At 38.8% G+C, this 22,141-nt stretch overlaps 1 protein-coding gene and 1 long non-coding RNA gene across 4 annotated transcripts in view; one reads left to right on the forward strand and one right to left on the reverse strand.

Moving 5' to 3' along the window:
- The window catches only part of LOC103097522 (uncharacterized), a 68,502-nt gene that overhangs the window by 38,889 nt on the left and 7,472 nt on the right, over positions 1 to 22,141 (forward strand). The gene's annotated exons all lie outside the window — the stretch shown is intronic.
- The window catches only part of DENND2A (DENN domain containing 2A), a 122,430-nt gene continuing 122,151 nt past the window's right edge, over positions 21,863 to 22,141 (reverse strand). For all 3 annotated transcript variants that reach the window (XM_056799792.1, XM_001375250.5, XM_056799793.1), the window contains exon 20: positions 21,863 to 22,101. In XM_056799792.1, coding sequence (XP_056655770.1) covers positions 22,070 to 22,101 — 32 coding nt within the window. In that variant the 3' untranslated portion in view covers positions 21,863 to 22,069. The remainder of the gene's footprint in view (positions 22,102 to 22,141) is intronic.

Below are 22,141 nucleotides of genomic sequence, written 5' to 3' on the forward strand. Positions count from 1 at the left end.
CTGTTGGGGGGGCTTTGTTTTTAACTGGAGCAGTGTGGTCTCTTTAATGCCAGCTGGCTAGTTTTACTCTTGACCAATCTCTCTCTCTCTCTCTCCCTCCCTCTCCCTCTCCCTCTCCCTTTCCCTCTTCCTTTCTCCAACTCCCTCACCATCTCCCTCTCTCCTTCTCTCTCTCCTTCTGTCTCTCTCTCCCTCCCTCTCTCAGACATACTTTCCTCTATTATTTTGCACAAAATCAATTAAATTTCACTTAAGCAATTGTTGTTAGACCTACTAGAGTCACTTCAAAAGATGTGTATTACACGCATAACCCAGTGGAATTGTTTGTCAGCTCTGAGAGGAGGAGGAAGGGGGGGGGGGGATCATGAATCATGCAACCATGGAAAAATATTCTTAAAAAAAAAAAAGATATGTATTAAGCACCTACCATACCCACATTGCTCTAATAGGTCCTGACAGTAGAGAAGTGAAAAGAGGATAGTTTTTGGTCTGATGGAACTTATGTATATAAATAACTATGATATAAACCCAATGTAATTAAGGACAAAAGAGTAGTAGAGACAAAGTTATGTGGAAAAATGTATATTTCATCTGATGTTGTTGTTCAGCTTTCTTTTTCAGAGAGAACCAGTGGCATCATTGGATTATGTTTTGCCTTGCAGAGTTGAATAATATTGTCAGCCTCACTCTCTCTTCCAGAGTCACTGAAGTCCAGCAGCAAAACCAAAGTCAGGATGACAAGCAATGGCCTGGGAGGCTGTGGATGGCCTTTTTGTCTGCCTTTGATATTGGAACAAATTGTTCTCCTCTGCTCATTTTGCGAGGGGCAGTATTCCTGTGCTTCTATCTCCTAATTCACCAGTGGGTTTGAGGATTGTTGGTTACTCTCAACCTGGTTTAGCCGGTCTGCTGAGATGGTTTTTCTGGGGGTAGCTGCTGTGCATGCTACAGCTTCTTGGAGCCACAAGAGAGAACTGAATGAAAAGTAGATGCCAAAGTTGAATGAGCATCCCTAAAAAGCCCCCATACAGGAGGTGCTAGTCCCCCTGAATACCCCATAGACTTGACATGAAGCCCTCCTATGAGCACACTGAGATTTACCTGACCCAAGGCTGTGGCCTACCTTAGATTTTTTGTAAAAAATCAAACAAAACATAAATAGAATTTAACTAGTACACATAAAAATGAGAAGTAGAATGAGGCAGTAGAAAGAAGACTAACTTTGGAGTCAGAGGACCTGCGTTCAAATTCCTTTTCTGTCACTTACTATCTATGTGATCATGAGAAAATCAATCCCTCTACCTATAAAATGAAGAGGTTTGACTAGTTGACCTATAAAGTACCTTTCAATTCTATATTTATAATGAATTTGTGATAATCCAGCGAACTAGTAGGACAATTGGGTCAAACCACCTGAAATTTCTGGCAATATGGCCAAACCCTAGGCAATATTTGGTTCTACATAATTTTGTACATGTATATTTTGTAAAAATTAAATTTAGTTTCTAGTAATAAAAGTATTATATTTTAATAGGTTTATTAAAGATTAGCTGATTAGCCCATTCACATCTTACTCACTACATCTTGCCATGTCCGAGTAGAAGAGAGAGCAAAGTAGGCTATATAGTCAGTTTAAATGCAAATTGTGATCTCGCCCAGGTGGGGACTCAGGTGAGATTATAGGGAATTCTGGGAAATACCAAGGACTTCTGGGGATTGAAGTCTGGGGTTGAAATCTCCATTTTACATTATCCCCCTGAGGCCTGAGGAAGACTAGTCTCTCCGCTGGGGCTCGTAACCATACCAACTTTGAAATTACAATAATTTAAGGATAAGAGGAAAAGAGAACAAAACCAGTGATTGCTAGGCGCATTGACAAAAAGCCAGTTAGGGGGTAGTCCCCTTTGGCATGAAAGTATACATACAAATAAATGTTCAATCAACCACACCCAAAGTTCATTCTTGATCTTCTCGTGCACAGCTTGTGGTCTGTGGAGGCATCTTTATAGTGTCTTCTCCAAACAGTTCAGTTTCTGGATTTGGAGAGGTAACATGTTTCTTAACCTAAAATTACTCTCAAAAGGAATGTATGCTTTGCAATTTAGAATAATAATAATTTTACATTACCTCCCTGAAGAGGGTGATTGAAAAACACAGGGATCATTTAGGGATGCATGGCTAAGTTATGAGGTATTTGAATCAATTGGCAAGAGAAAAAAAAAACCTATCAGATAATCCAAATTTAAAAAAAAAGATAATTTCTGGATGAAATATAGACTATCAAAGTCTTATGTGTAAAAATTCAAAGTAAGGAAAAATAAATCTATAACAGGTCCTTGAAACAGGGCCCAATTAAAATGACATAAGCAATTAAGCATTTACCCAGTCAGTAGCCAGGACTACAGAAAGTTGCCACATTATGAAAGACAGAATAGGGATTAGATTATAGGAGTCAGGTTAGAGCCAAATTTGAGATACTCCTCTGTAAGTATTTTCACAAAGAGTATGGATATAAGGAAGGCCTACATCTTAACATATGTTAAGCGTTGCAACCTCGAGTCTTCACACTAGGTTCAAGTCCTTTGTATTGGCTTAGAAGAGCATCAGTCCTTCCTGGATTGGTTTCCTTTTTCTTTTTTTCTTTCTTTTTTTTGACCTGTGTGCTCTTTTGGCACAATTCAGGTTTAGCTTTGTGCTTCTTTGGCCCTGTGCAATGGCTCTTTTGTATATCTTGTCCTGGAATCAGACAGAATCATTAAGCAAAGTCCCATAATTTTTTTTAAACAATTAGTGGCATCATTTTTACAGTCTCAAGCTTTTGGGGCATGCATTGACATTATAGCAAATGTATTTTAAACTTATATTATTGCAAAATAAAAAAAAGTTAAAATCTTCTTAATACTGGTGACATGTGCTTCAAATATAAAAGGGAGAGAAAAAATAAAAGATTGAAATAGTATATTGCATATGCAAGAAAAATATAACAATAAAAGTTTTTAAAATTCAAAAATGTAGCTTATAATCATTGACACACTGTGTCAGCTAAGAAAATATAGAATACGAGGCTTTCTCACCAAAAATGAGATCCATTTCCTCTTCATATCTGGCCATGATCCACTGTGAGTACAAGCAACTGAATTTCACAAGGTAACAGTTTTTTATAAAGGATAGTAGTACAAATATGTAGGTATCAATATCCCCAAAATTCTCAATAGCCCAATTAATCACAATAGCAAACAAACCCACTATCATATTTCACATAAGTTGCTGTATGGCATTTTTAAAAGCCTATGAACTGATGGATATTTGTCACAATTTTTGCAAATGTAGCAAATCTTTCAATCTTGGCAAACATATTTTTAAACAAAGTAAAACTTATTTTGGGTCTAGAACATCATCAAGAAATCTAGATATCATTCTGGTGGAAGTAAAGTGAGTTGAAGAATTATAAATGAGAGATGCTCCTCTTTGGGGAGTCATTCAGAGGGATACCATGCCCTGGGATTAACTTCCCAGTTCCTTTGGTATGAGATTGTGATGTCCCATCCGTTCACATTTTTATAAATGTGGGAGGTGGAGATTATAATTGTATTTCACTTCAGCTACAAAAATGGACCTTACCTCCTGTTAGGGGCAGGCAAAATGACCAGAGTTGTTGGGGGAAAAATCTAAAAATCATGTCTAAAAGACCCCTTAAAATCAATTTGAGATATTTAGCTAAAACTTATTAAATTTTCCAAAGGTTATTATACAATTGTAACCAGTTCTGATGAAGTCCATCTATCCTCTATGTGACAATTTACAAAGTTAAAAAAAATAGAAAAGCTGTTTTTATATGGACTTATTCAATAATATTTGTTCAGTATAGTTATAGGGGGAAAAGCAACAGAATATAACAGTAGTTAAAACCCTGTACATTAAAACAATCCAGTGTAACAGAGTAGTATTGAATGCATTAATATATGCACTTAAAACCAACAAAATTAAATCTTAAACAAAACAATCAGTAAAATGCAATAAAATACAGAGATTTTTATAAAACATTGAAGTCTGAAAAGTCTTAAAAATAAAAATATAACCTTCAGTCTCTTTAAAGTTCCTTGGTTTTTATTCATTTAGATGCCTATTGTCAGAAGGTAGAAGATTGGTAAGGGGTAGGCAATGGGGGTCAAGTGACTTGCCCAGGGTCACACAGCTAGGAAGTGTCTGAGGCCAGATTTTAACCCAGGACCTCCCGTCTCTAGGCCTGGCTCTCAATCCACTGAACCACTGAGCTACTCCCCCATAGTGAAGGTGGGTTTTTGGAATCTCAAGTTGGGCCAAAGAGTTGCAGGGAGCTGAATTTTTTCCTTGAATCCCAGGTGAGACAAGTAACAGATTCAGTGCACTCAAAAGATATCCTGTGAAATATGCCATGCTTGTAATCAACTTCCGTTTGGAAAAGTCTCTTCCTTTCCCTCGTTGCCCCCCCACCCCCGTGATCCCTGTAGCCTAAGGAAGAACACCCCCATTTTTACCAGCTGGTGTTTGTGAGTCCTGAAGAAACTGGGACAGCTAACAGAAGGCTAGGGCTGGGCCTGGGGCAATGAGCTATCTGGGTCGGAGGCCAGAGTTGCTGGGGCCAGGCCTGGGGCTTGGGGGGTCGGGACTGGGAGAGTGATCAAGCAGGTCCGGAGCAGATAGCAGGCAAGCAGGCAAGCAGGCAACAGGAGCAAGCTGAGTCAAGAGGCTTTTGAGAAAAGCCGTGACAAATGTGGCTTAGAAGAATTATCTAGGCTATCTTTTTTTTTTTTTAATTGAGAAGTTCTCATCCCTTCATGGCTACCATTTCTGTAAAAATTAAATTTAGTTTCTAGTAATAAAAGTATTATATTTTTAATAGGCTTATTAAAGATTAGCTGATTAGCCGATTCACATCTTACTCACTACAAGAGAGAGCAAAGTAGGCTTTACAATCAATTTAAATACAAATTGTGATCTCGCCCAGGTGTGGACTCAAGTGAGATTATAGGAAATTCTGGGAAATACCAAGGACATCTGGGGTTCAAATCTCCATTTTACAATTTTCCCTCATGAAACTGATGTCATATGACCTTTACCTATAGATCTCTGATTATGTGGATACCCACTTAGGTGGGGAAAAAACTTAGAAAACTCCTGCTTCAGGAAAGATGGAGCCACTAACATATTTTTAGAGCTAGAAATGGTCAGGAATGTGAATTAGGATGAATATTTTGATATCTGTGTAAAGGATGGGTTGGAGTGGAAAGGGATTATTTGCAAAGAGGTCAGTGAAGAATATATTCAAATAATCTAAGTGAGAGGCAATGAGGACCTGCATTAGTGATAGAAGAAGACTAGAAAGGAGAGGACAGATGTAATTTATATTACTAAGGAAAGAGCTACAAGGAGGGGAAAGAAAGGGAAAGGGAAAAGAATAAGTATTTTTACTAATATAATGTTCTAGGCACTGTGCTGAGAACTTTACAAATATCTCATTTGATCCTTATAACAACCTACTGAAGTAGATGCTGTTTTTATTCCCATTTTATAGTCATGGAAACTGAGATAAACAGAATTTATGTGAGAAGTGTGACTACGAAAATATGGGTTCAAGACTTTGAATTGCCAAAAGCATAAAGATAATTCTTAGTGTCTTGATTTAAATCAAAAATAAGTGCTCACCATGGGGAAAATTCCCAAATATGAAATACCCAAGTCAGCTGGGTTTTATGGAGATTTTAATTAATACAAATGAAGGAATTAAAGAAAGGGAGAGAGACAGAGTAAGAGGAAATAATAGGAAGGCTAGGGCCTAGGCCAATGGCCTAGGCCTTTTCTTTTAAGAGAGAAAACTAAGTCAGTCTTTAATCACTCACCACAAGATTGTCCCAAGCAAAACTCTAGTGTTCAGAGAGATCCTCCAGTTCAGTTCCTGAGCTTAACTAAGTTCAGCCACCAAGGGCCTGCAATTCAGCTTCCTAAGCTGAACTAAGTCCAGAGGCCTCTGACCTCCTTTTAAAGAGAATTTTCTTCTATGTTACCTCCCCTAAATTTTCACATCTACCAATCATAGTAGATGTTTTCCAAAGGACTGACCAATTCTTAGTTTTTACTTCTCACCTTCTCTGGGTAGATTATATCTTCTATCTTCTGAGTAAGTTCACACCTTTTTGCTAAGGTTGTCTCTTGCAAGTTGCCTGACCTTTTAGAGATTAATTTGACCTTCATAGGTACTTAGCACCCTTTTGTATTAGATCTAAAAATAGGCCTAGCTTAAGGGCTTTTGCCTTACTATAAATATGGGTTAAGTACTTTTCATTGTTCAGTAAGGAGTTTTACAACTTTATCTTCCCCTAAAGTATGCCTAAGTATGGGTGGAGTAATGTTAAAATTCCCAATACATTCCTGATCAAGTACCTCCATTGTTTAAAACTGGGAATAGCCTTAACCATAACCTTAAGATAATGTTCCAAGGTAGTCTGAGAAATTTTAAGATTCACAGAAGCCCAGAGTCATATAACTAGTAAGTACCCAAGGCCGGATTTGACTTCAGGTCTTCCTGACTCCAAACCCAGTATCTCATCCACTGTGTGGCCTATTAGACTGGACTATGAGGATAGGGAAGAATGAAAGGTGACTAAAATTTTGAGCTTAAGTGACTAGGATGATGATGGGTTCATCCAAAGACATCAGGTAGTTGGACTTTGACCAATTTAAAGAATTAGATTATTTAGTCTCCAATTAATTTTTAATTTGCCTTTCCATGAACCCTTATTGATTAAAATGTTTATTACATTGTGATCTGAAAAAGTTGCATTTATTGTTTCTAATTTTCTTTATTTGGTTGTGAAATTTTTATGGCCTTGGCTAAGCATGTTCTACCCCTCTGTCCAGTCACCCAAAGCAAGCACTTTCTCCCTCTACTCTCTCCAGTAATCTGGGGACTCTCCAGTAATCATAGACAGCTAGAATTTGCCTTCTGGGTACTCAAACTTGAAAAAGGTTTACCAAGCCTGCCCTAGTACATGGCCTATTTTTGTGTATGTGTCATGTACTGTTGAAAAGAATGTATATTCCTTTTTATCTCCATTCCATTTTCTCCAGCTATCTATCTATTAAATCTAACTTTCCCAAAATTTCATTCACTTCCTTTACTTCTTTCTTGCTTACTTTTTGGTTAGATTTAACTCATTCTTGACATCAGGTAGGCGAGAGAAAAGGAGTAAGTTTAGGGGGAGGTAGGAATACAGTTGTGGACATAGTGAATCCGAAATGTGCTAGTGGAGAACTTAGGTGGAAGTGCTATCAGGAGGTTGGAAATGTAGCACTGGAATTCAAAGCAGAAAGCTACACACAGCTTAAAAACCAGGACAGAATATGCCTTTTCTCCCTAGCAGCTTTTTAAATAATGTATTTTGTTTTGATTAGAGTCATTAGCATATGGAAGTGTGTTTGTAATGCACAAGTATCTATACCAATGTAAAAATGGAGATTTTGAACCCTAGACTTCAATCCCCAGAAGTCTTTGGTATTTCCCAGAATCCCCTATAATCTCACTTGAGTCTCCACCTGGGCAAGATCACAATTAGTATTTAACTGGCAGTAACACCTCCCACTCTTTCTGTGCCATTGCAATGATGTAGGAAGTATAGTGGTAAGCTAGGCTAAGAGCGGGGACTTTGAATGGGCTAATCAGCCATGGGCACATGATTCTATTTTGTATCCTTGATTTCTAATAATCCTTAATAAACCTCAAAATATAGCATATTTCATTATTAGAGATATAATTTAAATTTTACACCAGGGACCTAGCACCTATGAATTTCCATGTGGCAAAAGGAAAATCAGGCAAAATGTCTTTTTTTTAAAGCAACATTATAATATGCCTTGGAAACCAAATTATAAACAAAAAGATTTTTAGAACCAGAAGAAACCTCATAGATAACTTGGTTTAGCCCTCTCATTTTCATTTATTCATTTGGTCTTTCATTCATCCATCAAGCATTTATTATCATGTGCCAGGATAAAGGGAAGATCTAAAAATAAGCATTACTTCCTGTTCTCATTGAATTTACAAAACAGCACTGGTGGTAGGACATATACAGAGATAAATATTATAAAAATTAGGATATTGTATGGCCATAAGAAGAATGGATATTTTACACATGAGAAAACTGAAATCCATAGGTAGGTAGTTAAGCCAAAGTTACATATCAAGTTATTAGAAAAGATGGAAGTAAGATATTCTTTGAGTAAAAGAGTGTTATAACTAAAAGGGACCCTCAAGAACATCTCATCCAACTCTTTCATTTTTTAGATGAGTGACTTGCCCAAGGTCTCATTTTTTATTTGAAAAATTTTATTTAATTAATTTAGAATATTTTTCTTTCTTTCTTTTACTATAACATAATATGATATTAAGTTATGATTAATTATATTGATGCTATATATATTAAAATTTTATTTAATTAGTCAATTTAGAACATTTTCCCTTGGTTACAAAATTCATGTTCTTTTCCTCCCCTCCCACCTTCCCTTCCTGTAGCTGAAGTGTAATTCCACTGGGTTTTACATATGTACTTGATCAAGACCTATTTCCATATTATTAACATTTGCACTAGATTGATCATTTAGAGTCTTGATCCCCAATCATATTCCCATCAAACCATGGGATCAAACAGTTGTTTTTCTTCTGTTTCTACTCCCACAGTTCTTTCTCTGGATGTGGATAGTGTTCTTTCTCAATCCCTCTGAATAGTTCTGGATCATTGCATTGTAACTAATGGAGAAGTCCATTACATTCAATTGTACCACAGTGTATCAGTCTCTGTGTATAAGGTTCTCCTGGTCCTGCTCCTCTCACTCTGCTTGTGAAGATTGGATTTAGCTCTCCCCTGATTGTAACAATGAAGGTACTTAGTTCTTCCTTTATTTGGAAGATTGAATTGTAATCCCCAGTCTATTTTTAGATTTTAATCCCCAAAACTGTTAACTCAGTATTTGAAGTAGATTTACCCATTTTAATCTACAAAAAAGTAACTAATTACTAAAGGTGCGAACTAACTACAAAAGGTGTGATATAACCAAAAAAGGTATAATCTAACCAAAAAAGGTGTGAACTAAAGAGTGGGCAGTCCTGTAGAGTCTCTCTGCTGTGGTTGGTAGATGTAAAATTTAGGGGAGGTGACACAAGAGAAAAAGGTCTTTAAATAGAGGGAAAAAAGATTGGATATAGAGATCATCTGACTCAGAGTTGGACTGGAGGGTCAGTCATCCCAGGCATAGAGTGAAGGATCAGTCAGTCACTTAGAGGTGGAGGTTGTTCCAGTTCACATGGAATTCCTACAGTTCATTATTCCTTTCAGCACAAATCCATCACCAACACATACCACAATTTGTTCAGCTATTCCCCAATTGGAGGGCATCCCCTCGTTTAATTTAGAATATTTTCCATGGTTACATGATTCATGTACTTTCCCTCCCTTCCTCCCAGCCTCCTCCAGTAGCCAATGAGCAATTCCACTGGGTTTTATATGTGTCATTGATCAAGGGTCTCATTTTTAAGATTAAGTGACTTGTCTAAGGTTACTTAGCAGGGTTAAAGGGGCATCTGGGTGACACAATGTAGAGATCCCTGGACTTGGAGTCAGAAAGAATTGAGTTCAAATCCAGTGCCAGACACAAGCTGTGTGACCCTGGGCAAGTCACTTAACCCCCTTTGCCTCAATTTCCTTATCTATAAAATGAAGTAGAAAAGTAAATGGCAAACCACTCCAGTATTCTTGTCAAGAAAATTCCAAATGGGGATATGAAGAGTCAGACATTATTGAAATGACTGAATGAGCAGAGCCAATTCTAGAACCCAGGTCACCAGATATTTGGTTCTTTGCATAGATTTGTATGCATTTGTAATATTCCTTTCATAACTAAAGGTAAAACCATAATTATATCCTTAACTATGAATCTGTCAGCTACATTCCTTATATACATTTTCCATATCAAGAAAGCTATTGGCACGGATCCAGAAAAACTTATTAGGGAAAGGCAATGTGGTTTCTGTTGGTGGAAGAGTTCATTGAATCCTTTGACTTTCTTGCTATACCTGAATGCCCAGGTCTATGGGTATTGGTGCTGTTTTTGAGTGCCTGAATCCAGATTTGAACTCAGGAAGATGAGTGTTCCTGACTCTAGGCCTGGTACTCTACCCACTGCCCCATTTTGCTGCCCCATGCATATAATAGACACTAAATAAATATTGATTGAGCAAATTAGTAGACATGTAAATAAAGAGGACTTGATATAGTTTCAACAGACCAATCAATAAGCATTTCTTTTATTTTTTAATCAATAAGCATTTCTTAAGCACCTACTTCATGCCAAGAGGAGTGCTAAATGTTATAAAAAAAAAAGAGGCAAAAGACTGGCCTTCTTGACCTCAAGGAATTCACACTAATGGAGGAGACAACATGCAAACAAATATATACAAACAAGCTGTATATAAAGTAAATTGGAAATAATTAACAGAGGGAAGCACTAGAATTAAGAAGAGTTGGGAAAGACTTGCTATAAAAGATGGGACTTTAAAGGAAGTCAGAAGGTGGAGATGAGGAGGGAGAGCATTCTAGGCATGGGAAAACCAGAGAAAATGCTCAGAGCTCAGAGATGGAAGGCCATGTTTGTGGAACAGCCAGGTGGTTTGTCACTGGATCCAACAGTACGTGGTAGGGAGTAGAGTGTAAGAAGACTGGAAAGGTAAAAGGTTAGGCTGTGGAGGCTTTTGAATGCCACACACCCTGGAGGTGACAGGGAACCAACCCCAGGAGTTTATTGAGTGGGGGAATGGCATGGTCAGACTACCTTTTTAGGAAAATCTCTGGTGCTGAATAGAGGATGGGTTGGAGTGGGGAAAGAGTTGAGGCAGGCAGAATCCCCAGAAGGCTTTTGCAATAATCTAATGTGAGGTGATAAGGGCCTGTACCAGAGTAGTGGCAGTATCTGAGGAGTGAAGGGCGTGTATTGGAGAAATGTCACCAAAGTAAAATCAACAGGATTTGGCTCTGGGGAGGAGTGTGAGAGGTAGTGAAGAATCCAGGATGACTCCTAGGTTTTGAACCTGAGAGACTAGGATGATGGTATTGCCCTCTACAGTAATAGGGATGTTTGACAAGGAGAGAAGGGTTTAAGGGAAAAAGATAATGAGTTCCACTCAGACATGTTAAGTTTAAGATGTATGTGGCTATTTAGGTCTGCTGTCTGAAAGGGGCAGCTAGGTACCACAGAGGGTAGAGTTCCCAGCCTGGAGTCAGGAGGACCTGGGTTCAAATGCGACCTCAGATACTTCCTAGCTGTGTGACCCTGAACAAGTCACTTAATCCTAATTACCTAGCCCTAGCTACTCTTCTTAGAACTGATACTAAGACAGAAGGTAAGGGTTTTAAAGGGGTTTAGAAGGGGTTTAAAAAGAAAGGCAGTTGAATATGGGGTAATAGCAGTTCAGCAGAGAGATTGTGGCCAGAAAGATCTGATAGTCATTAGCATGAAGATGATAATTAAATCAATGGAGCTGATGAGATCACCAAGTGAAGTACAGAGGGAAAAGAGGCCAGAGTCCAGGGGAACTCTGTGGAAATCCTAGGGTTAGTGGATTTGATACCAAGGCTTAGCCAATGCAAGCATCTTGCCTTTGCCCACCTTTTCACAACAGAAGTGTCACTTCAGATTTCAGCTTGCAAAAACTAGTCTACCCACCCTGGGGGAGTTAATTTACTCAATTCTGGGACTTGTTCTGGTTTGCAGATACAATTTATTGGAGAATAATCAAGTCAAAATTCTTTTCTATCTATATATCCTAGACATGTGTATGTATTTATATGTGTGTATATGTTTCGTGAGTATATACACACATGTATATGATATGTATATATGTATGTCATATATACACACATAGAGAATGTGTATATGTATGTACATACATATGCACATTCCTTAATCCCATCAAACAATCCACTAGGATGCTAACATTTAGCCAATACTGGCATCTTGCCATTTTCCCTGCTGAGATATGAGTTTAGCACAATGACTGGCACATAGTAGGCACTATATAGAAATGTTTATTCCTTTTCCCTTCCCTTCAAGTCTTAGAGTTTTATCTGGGGCACTGAGATGTGACTTGCCCACAGTCACCCAATCAATATCTGTCTGAGATAGGCAAAAAGGGTCCAGAGTCTTGGAGGTTAGAGTCAGCCAGAAAAGCATTCAAGTTCAATGTTTAATTCAAGTCCTAGGACAAAGGTCTTTTGTAATTTGTGCTGTTTTATGCTGCCTAGGTGAACTCTTTTTTTTTCCTTATTCATCCAACAAGCTTTTATTGATCACAAAGTCTATTGCATTAGACTAGAAAAGAGATGAAAGGTGAAGTCTGGTTTTCTCCACTAACTTAAAAAACAAACAAACCCGTATCTTTCATCTTAAAATCAATTCTGTGTATTGGTTCTAAAGTAAAAGAGCAATAAGGGCTAGGAAATGGGGATTAAGTGTCTAGTCACACATGTAGACATGTGTGAGGTCAAATTTGAACTCAGGACCTCCTGTCTCTAGGTCTGGCTCTCAATTCTAGGTGAACTCTAGGACTGAGGTAGGGTCAAAAGTCCTGGGATTACCTTACATGACTTGGGCGGGGTTTGGAATATAGTGATTAGTATTTAAAACATAGAGTAGGATTAATTGACATTAACAGGACTAATAGGACCAAACAAGTCTGAGCTGGTTTGCTCAGCATTCCCTATCCCCACCAGCACTTCTTCATCTCTTCTCATACTTATAATTACACTGCCACTCCTCCCCTCCCCACTTTGTTTTTATAAATCCTAGGGGTCTTTCACGAGCCTGCTTAAATCTCACCTCCACTGAAATTAAACCCCAAATTCTCTGTCAGGAAGGGCTCCTGTGAAGGCTCCCCTGACCTCCTCTCCCTTCTCCTAATTCCTGTAGCACTCTCCTCATTTTTTGTGTACTCATCACTGGTCACATACCAACTTGCTTACATGTAAATGAAATTAAATTTGGGTCCAAAAAAATCCATTGTCTAAGTATAGACCAGGAGACTGCAGTTCATATGACAAAAGACTTCGGGACGTGGGTGTATTGCTAAATGGCATAAGCCAACAACATTGTTACATGGCAGGAAAAAAACCCCAAACTAATGAAATTTTGGGCTCTTTTAAATGAAATATTATGTTTACAATTAGAGAAGTAATGGCCCACTTTATTCTGCCCTGCTCAGATCACATATCTTTTTTCTCCTCAAATTTTCTTGACAAATATTAGCAAACATGAACACATCCACATACAAAGAATATAGGAAATCATTATTCTCATTACATATTAAACACTTAAAACCCAACATTCATCCTTGATCCTCAAGGAGTGGATGATCAAGAATGCCTGCTTTTGAAAATGAATGCACCAGCACTTGTACCCTGAAATGAGTGTTCTTCCTTCAAAGGAAAGCAGTCGTCTCATGGGAGAAGTCATACTTGTTCTAATGATACTGCCATTTAAAAAAAGTTTTATTGGCATGTTTTGTTTCTACATTACTTCATGAGAAATCTCTTGTAAGAAAGAAAAACAAGTAAGCAGAACTAACAATACAGTGACCTCATCTGAAAGTGCATAACATTCAATAATTCTTTATCTGTAACATCTATTTTAAAACAAACAAATCTATTTTTCTCTTTCCTACCTCCCATCCCATTGAAAAAGAGAAAAGAAAACAAATTTCTTGTAATAACTATGCAGTCAAGCAAAACAAATTTCCTCATTGATTACATACAAGAAATATACTTTTATTTTGGACCTCTCCTTGAGGCGGTGGGTAGCATGCTTCATCATTAGTACTTTGGAATCATGAATGGTTATTGCACTGATTATAGTTCTTACAGCTTTCAAAGTTGTTTGTCTTTATAGTGTTGTTGTTAGTGGATAAATTGTTCTCCTGGTTCTGCTCCTTTCATTCCTCATCAATTCATGTCTTCAAAATGTTTATATGATGTTATAATTTAAAATACATCTCTCTGCATCAGTTCGTATGTCTTCCCATGTCTCTTTGAAATAATTAATTTCCTCATTTTTTAAAAGATAATAGTATTCTTTCACATTCATATGCCACAACTTAATCAGTCATTCCTCAGTTGATGAATATTCTTTTAGTTTCTAGTTTTAAGTTTTGTTTTATGCTATCACAAAAAGAGCTGCTTTAAATATTTATGTACATATAGGATCTTTTTTTTTGAAAATTTCATTAAATTAGCTAATTTAGAATATTTTCCCATGTTTACAAGATTCACGGTCTTTCCCTCCCCTTCCCCCAATCCCCTCCTGTAGCTGATGCGCAATTCTACTGGACTTTACATGTGTCATTGAGGATTTTTTTTTTCCTATTTGGTCAAAGAGAATGAACTGCTTAGCAACCTTTTGTATTTATTAATTCCCAATTGCTTTTGAGAATGGTCATACCCATCCACAGTTCCACCAACATCAATCATATCAATGTGCCCATTTTACCACAGCCCCTCCAACATGTATTATTTTCCTTTTTTGGTCATCTTTGCCAATTTGATAGATATTAGGTGGAGTCTCCGAATTATTTAAATTTACATTTCTCTAATTTGTAGTTCTTTGGAACTTTTCCCCCCATATGGATATAGATAGCCTAGGTTTCTTTCCCTAAAAACTGTCTATTTATATCCTTTGGTCATTTGTCAATTGGGGAATGATCCATATCCTTATAAATTTGAATCAATTTCTTATGTAACTTAGAAATGAGACTTTTATCAGAGAAACTTGCTACTAAGATTTTTCTCCAGGTAATTGTTTCCCTTTGAACTTTTGCTTTATTGGATTTGTTTGTGCAAATCCTTTTTAATTTTATGCAGCCAAAATTTTATGCTTTATTTTCTATGTTCATCCTTATCACTTATTTGGTTATGAATTTTTCTTCTACTTATAAATCTGACAGGTAATTTTCCCCATGTATTTTACTGCTTTTGTTTAGAATATTTCTAGAATTCCTTTTTTGCAAATGTGTTTTGGGACCAATTCATAAACAATAAATGACAATGCCCTGTGCTTATTAACAATCTAGCTTCGGTCAGTTACCAACCTTATTCAGCAGGCTTGTTTGCCTTTAAGTATTGATGTCTGGCTATTTCCAAAAATTAAATCCAACCATGAGAGACAAAAGATTTGCTTTTCAAATCAGAGTTGTTCTTTTTGTAGTACCACCTTATTTGCCAGCTAAACCACGCAACTTGTGCCAAAAGAGAGAGAAAATGACATTTGTATGCTTAAAGTCCCTGCACGATGGAATACTTCTTGGTTGATTGATCAAGCTCAGGATTGTGGTCTCAATTCCAACAGAGATAGCCAGCCAGTTCAGATATGTGGAGAACACATTATGCAGTTACATGGCAGCAATCGAGAGGGAGGGGCCAGCCTCTTCTCATCCTTCTCTCACCATTTCTCTTTGAAAGACCCCAGACTACCAGTTGGCTAAGGGGTTGAGAGCTACTTTTAGTTATGAACTCTTGGGATCATTATCCCTTAGTCCATCTAGCCCTGTCCTCCATTTTGCCTTGGTTCCTATCCCCAACCTCAGTAGCTGATCTGAGGGTTTCCACAATTGTTTTTCCAATTATCACCAGGACATTGCTCTCCTCTGTGTTGTATACTACATCTATGTTTTAGTTAATGAGTTGATTTTTATTTTAATTTTTAATTTTTAATTTAGTTGATGAGAGTGAAGTCTATTTCTCCTCTTTCTAAGTGATCAAAATTTTGTTGACTTTGGCATAACTGCTGGGTACCAAGTGCTTTCAGAAGCAACTTCTCATCAACTGCTTGTCCTAGAAGAGTTTTATACAGGCTGTATAAGAAATGGGATATTTCACCCCTATTGTCTGTCAGTGGGGTCAAACTCAAAAATGAACATTATTCACATTATGTTGTATTTTTATTGATTTTGTTAAACATTTCCCTATTACATTTTACTCTAGTTTAGGTCATACTCAGGAGTCATGCAGCTACAGGCCTAGAGTTTAATACCTCTGGTCTACACTGGATGTACTGCTTGGCTCAGTCTTAAAAATGTATACGTCTCCTCTAATCCATCCCTTCTGGTTTATAGTAAGGGAGTTTGGTCAGCTTCCTTTTGGGATTGGCAACATTTTTTTTTCCTGCTGGAAGTTCACTTTGCACGTTTTGAATTTCCCAACTAAACCCCAAACAATTTTGGTGCTGTTTTGAAACAGCCTAAAGGTACTCTATCATAGCTTTGACTATGAAATTTATTCCATTTCTTAGAATTCCTAGGTTTCTCTGAGGCTTAGCTCAGTGACAGCATTTAGAGGAGGACTATCCTTATCTCCCCTCCCCTCACTTGTTAGTGCCTCCCTCCCAACTACTTTGTTTATGTTTTGTTACTTATGCTTGTGCTGTTTCTCCTAGATAGAATATGAGATAATTGGAACCATCCCCCTTTACCTTCCCCATTTACCAATGAGGACTTTGAGATTTAGACTGACTATAAATGGGGTTGTGCAATATAATACTATGAAGTTCTAAACCTCTTTAATGCCTCTATAAGTAGATTAGAGATCTGATCTTAGAGCAGGATATTAAAGGACAAATGTTATCAGTTCCAATATTGTTATTGCCTCCTGGAGGTAATTTTCATGGTACTAGTGCTAGCTGCTAGGAACATAATGGGACTTCATAGGAATGTATGGGTCCCAATATAGCTATCTCAGAGGAGCCTAAGAGGGTACCTGTTGAAGGAAATAGTGAATGTGGTTAACAAAAAAGATTTTGACTTTATGAATCCTTTAGAGTGTTAGTTGCATGTGGCCATGGGCCTGATGGAAAAAAAAAGCTGAAAATGTGGTTGTAGGGTTTCAGTTATAACAAATAATGAAGGTATTAAAGATGTATTCAAAAGCTGACTCTACTGAGCAAAGTCCTCATGGACCAGACTTATGGATATGTTTCTAATATGTCACATGGATTGATTTCTGAATCCTTAAATTTGGATGGGGTTTAAATTTTGTTTATCTTAAAAGCCAAACCTCTGCTGTTATCTCTTGTGTATAAGCTGGCAGACAAAGTTTTAGGGTCCTTTGGAATGTCAAAGATTTACACCTGCATTCTTAAGATAAGACTGGTGCCAGCATCCTGGAAAGGAGAAGGGTCCTGTCCCAGATACCTGGTGCATCTATTGTGTTATCATCTGCTCTTTTGGCTTTGTCATTAACCCATTAAAACTTCTGAAGTACTGGCTGTGTGATTGATACCCTGCCACCCCCCCCACCCCCACGCAACTATTCTTAATAAACAGATCAGGTCCCTCACACTTTCTCTCTCTGACCATCTGAGGAGAAGCTGGCATGCTGATCTGTGTGATATGGAAATCACTTTAAAAGACTGATATATATTAATTTAAGGTCACCAAGGAATTCAGCTATGTAATTGCTAAATGAAAACTCAAGTCAGCAGTCAACCTTTTATGGAGTTTTTAATTACTAACAGGAGGAAGAAAGGAGAGAGAGAGAGGGAGAGGGAGAGGGAGAGGGAGAGGGAGAGGGAGAGGGAGAGGGAGAGGGAGAGGGAGAGGGAGAGGGAGAGGGAGAGGGAGAGGGAGAGGGAGAGGGAGAGGGAGAGGGAGAGGGAGAGGGAGAGGGAGAGGGAGAGAGAGAGAGAGAGAGAGAGAGAGAGAGAGAGAGAGAGAGAGAGAGAGAGAGAGGAATAGGGCTTAAATACCCCCTCTGCTTAGGTTGGGTCAAAGGGCCAAGGCCTTGGATAGCCCAGGCAAAGAAAAGAGATCAGTCCCTATCACTCACCTGACCAAAATGGAGAAACAATCTCAGGGCCTCCACTCCAAGCAACCAGCCTCCAACCACCACACTCTCCCTCCACACAGGAAATCCCAGCCTCCTCAGCTCTCCTCTACCTCACTTCCTGTGTCTCACCTGTGCCAATGGTGGCTCTAGCTTAACCCAGGACCGCCCAGAGGTCTGTCCCCTTTGCACATGTCTGTTGAAGGTCATATTCTCAAATAATTAAATCTTGAGCTTTGCTGCAGCCCTTCCTAAATCCTGTTACCCTGAGTAGGATGGAGATTGTAGTTTCCAAGACCTGATTCTGTCATTCCAAGTATCTCTGTTGTTATTGATCAGGAAATAGCCAAATCCCATCCTCTAAAGAATGGTTTGAACAGGGTTGAGTAGTTTTGAAATTCACATCTGATGACACCACACTGTCTTGTTTCTGTGGTTCTTGTTTCTCTGATTCTTCTATGTCTCATTCTTTCTAGCCTATAAGCTTAACCCTTTGCTTTCCAGTATCCAACTTCCCTTCACAGGGGATTCAAACCCCCCCCACGAGAATTTTATGTATGAGCTGGACTCTACAGTGATTAGCTCTAGGTGTGTTATATTTACTATTTCAGATTGTGGTAAAAGAAAGCCAACAACAAATAACACCCTCAGCTTGATGAAGCAATAGCAAACAGCAGTTTTGGCAGAAATGAATAACAGCTGCGAAGGTTGAATGGCACAATAGTTAGGTATAGCTGATTGCTAGGAGATGAAACTGAGAGGTATGATAGCCAATGTGCAGCCCTAAGATTGTGAGTGTTCAGGGAGCATCCCATCTCACACCATTAGCATGGAAATTTGTAGGGAAGATTGGACTCTTCATAAACGGAGATTTCCCTTTTGAAATTACTTTCCTATTCTGTTTTAGGTAAAAGTTTTGCTATTTGACTTATAGTTCTTTGTCTAAGAGAATGTCCTGGATGGGGGCCCAAGTCATTTATACATAATCATGATTAGGTACATATATCACCTACTAAAAGTTGCACAGGACCCATGCTATAACTAATCTTGTTGTAGAGGTGATTCTGGTTCTCAAAGATAGGGTCAGGTAAGTTCTATGCAAGTCTGCTAAGTTCTGCCATGCTGGAAAGGCTTCATATATGGGCACAGTCACCTGGGATCATCACCACTTTGGTTGCATTATGATAAGCATTTTAGTTATAATAGCTCACAATTCTAAAATGAAGGAGCATTCCATTATACCATGGTGCTTCTAAAAGGACATTAAGGATATTGGAATGGGGATTCAGAGGATGTTTCTCCAGATGAGACAGTGGGCTACTTGGTGGGAGGGGAAGGAGAGAATTAATGACAAAGACAATCAAGGGGGATGATGACTGGGATATGCCAAATCCTTTAAGAGCACCAGGTACTCTTGGAAGCATATGGTTTTGAGTGATACCTAGGGTGGGAGCATGCACACTAGTGGAATCGTAAATCCTTCAAGTACCAAAATATAAATGCTACAGCATAAGCAGGGTATCCCCTGAGTAGAAGTCTTAGTGCTCCCAAATTTTAGGCAGCCTCAAAAGTTTAATTTTGGGGTCTCAAGTCAGTTTCAGATAAAGCCCATTCCTTGCCTTTTAATTGTGGAAGGGAAGAGATTTCCAATGGGATTCTTCTATTGCCACTTTTTAACCACTGAAGACATGCTTAGCATATGTTGCATTTTAAGGGGAGGGAACCTAAAGGTACCAATGAAAGGGACCCCCTTGGCATATCTATTTTGAAAATCAGGAATAAAATATGCCATCATAATTTGCTGAGACCACTAGGTGACACCATTGATAGGCCTAGAATAAATTGAGGGACATGGCCTCATTGCAAGAAATTATCTGTTGTTCATACTTTCCCACCTGCACTTTAAGATGGGAAAAGCTTTTGGTTCTATTCCAGCATGAGTTATTAGGATCATAGACTTGAGAGCTGGTAGGGAGTTTAGGGGTCATTGAATTAAAATCTCTCATTTTATAAATGAGAAAAATGAGACAAAGGAGTTAAGTGACTTGTCCAAGGCCTTTCAGCTAATATGTAATGTAAGTCCAATGCTCAATCTACTAAGTCCAATGCTACCTCTAAAGATGCACAACATATCACAGAATTGATGCCCATGTACTCTTTTTTTTTAATTTCTATTTTCTTCTTAATAACAACTCTAAGACTGAAGGGCAAGGGCTAGGAAGACAGGGTTAAGCGACTTGTCCAGGATCACACAGCTGGGAGGTATTTGAGACCACATTTGAACCAAATCCTCCCAACTCCAAACCTGGCACTCTATCTACTTAGTTACCTAGATGTCCCCAAGGCAGAAGAGTGGTAAGGGCTAGGCATTGGGGGATCACAGCTGGGAAGTGTCTGAGGCCAGATTTGAACCTAGGACCTTCTGTTTCTAGGCCTGGCTCTCAATCCACTGAGCTACCCAGCTGCCCCCCACCCCCATTTGCTCTTAAAGGGTGTCAGTGGCTTAAATCTTCCAGTTTTCATCCTCCTTGATTTTTTGCCATTGATTCTCTCCTTTCTTCTCCACAAGTATTCCACTATTCCATCTTCTGAACCCGTGTTCCAGGCTCTTTAATGTCCTTTTAGAGCAGCAGCGGTTCTCAACCTGCGGGTTGCGATCCTGGCGGGGGTAGAACTGCTATTGGAAAATGCATATTTCCAATGGCTTTAACCGCTGAGAAATCGCACTACTTTACAGCAAGATGTTGGAAAGAACGGGGACCCTGTTGCCCGCATGTTGTACTAATATTAGTTACCTATCAGCAGCCCTTCCCCTATGAGGGGTGATGGATTTACCCTGTTGCCTGGAGACTGGACTCAAACAGAGACCCAGAGAGAGCACCTGGGCGCTGGCTCCGGAGGGGTTAAGAATGAGTCCTGGAGCGGATAAAGGAGCTGAGTAACCCCAGCAAAGTGAAGCCTCAGCTCAAGCTGGAGGGAGATGACAGGAAGAAGGCAGTGTCTGCAAACCCCCTCCCCAGGCAGAACTTACCTCACGCCCCAGCACTCAGGCTGCCTCCTGCTGGATTAATATTTCTCAACATATAATTAAATATTGTTTTTGTGATTAATCACTATGTTTAAATTATGTTTGATTTGTAACAATGAGAATACATAATGCATATCAGGTATTTACATTCCGAATCATAACTGTAGCAAAATTACAGTTTTGAAGTAGCCACCAAAATAATTTTTTGGTTTGGGGTCACCACAACATGAGGAACTGTATTGCGGGGTCACGGCATTAGAAAGGTTAAGAACCACTGTTTTAGAGGCACCAAGGTATAATGGAATGCACTTAGAGCCAAAAGGCCTGAGAATAACTTCTACCTCTGAACACATATCCTGTGTGGTCTTGGGTCATCTGGTGCCATGGAAACTATGTTGGCTTCTAAGACAGAAGACCAACCTGGGCTTGAATCTTGGCCTTTACTACCTGTGTGGCCTTGAACAAGTCATTTCATCCCAATGGGCCTGGGCCCTTATTTTGTTGGATAAGATGATCTCTGAGGTCCCTTCCAGCTATAAATCCTATTGACAACAAGACTCTGAGAAGTAGAAAGTCTGTAAAATGGGGGCAATATATGCCCTCAGTGTCTCACTGGGATGTTGGTAAAGTGCCATATCCCTGGGTGCTGACTAATCTGAGCTATAATCCCCTTCCCATCAGCCCACATCTTTTCAATATTTCACTTTGGAATCTGTGCTACCGAACCCCAGATGATTAGGTACGTTACTATTAAAGATTTGTTCCTAGCCTCAATAGAAAGGAAAAATAAAACCCATATTTTTTCTTTTTTTTTAATATCTAAGATATATATATATATATATAAATCCACTTGAATGTCAGTGATGTGCTGGATCCCAAGGTCCTTTTCCAGTGCAAGGACTGAAGAAGACGCCAGGGTGGCTGGGTATATATCTCTCTCTTGTTCTCGGTCCTGGGAGAAACTTCAAGGCTGAGTTGGTGCCTGGGACATGTTCCATTTCTTCCCTGTACCTCAAGCTCCCAAGATTGTACCCCCTTCAGAAGAGCCCACAGGGATGGTTTCCAAAACATGCAGTGGCACAGGTGGGATTTCCTCTCTTTCTCTCTCTTTTTGGCTGAGTCATAGTCATCTGAATAACTGTGCCAAAGCTTATTTCTTGTGGAGAAACTTCATTTTGTTTCCTGTAAAGAGAAAATAAGAAAACATTGCATCATCCAGAGA

This window comes from Monodelphis domestica, chromosome 5 (genome assembly GCF_027887165.1).
Source record: "Monodelphis domestica isolate mMonDom1 chromosome 5, mMonDom1.pri, whole genome shotgun sequence".
Lineage (NCBI taxonomy): Eukaryota > Metazoa > Chordata > Mammalia > Didelphimorphia > Didelphidae > Monodelphis > Monodelphis domestica.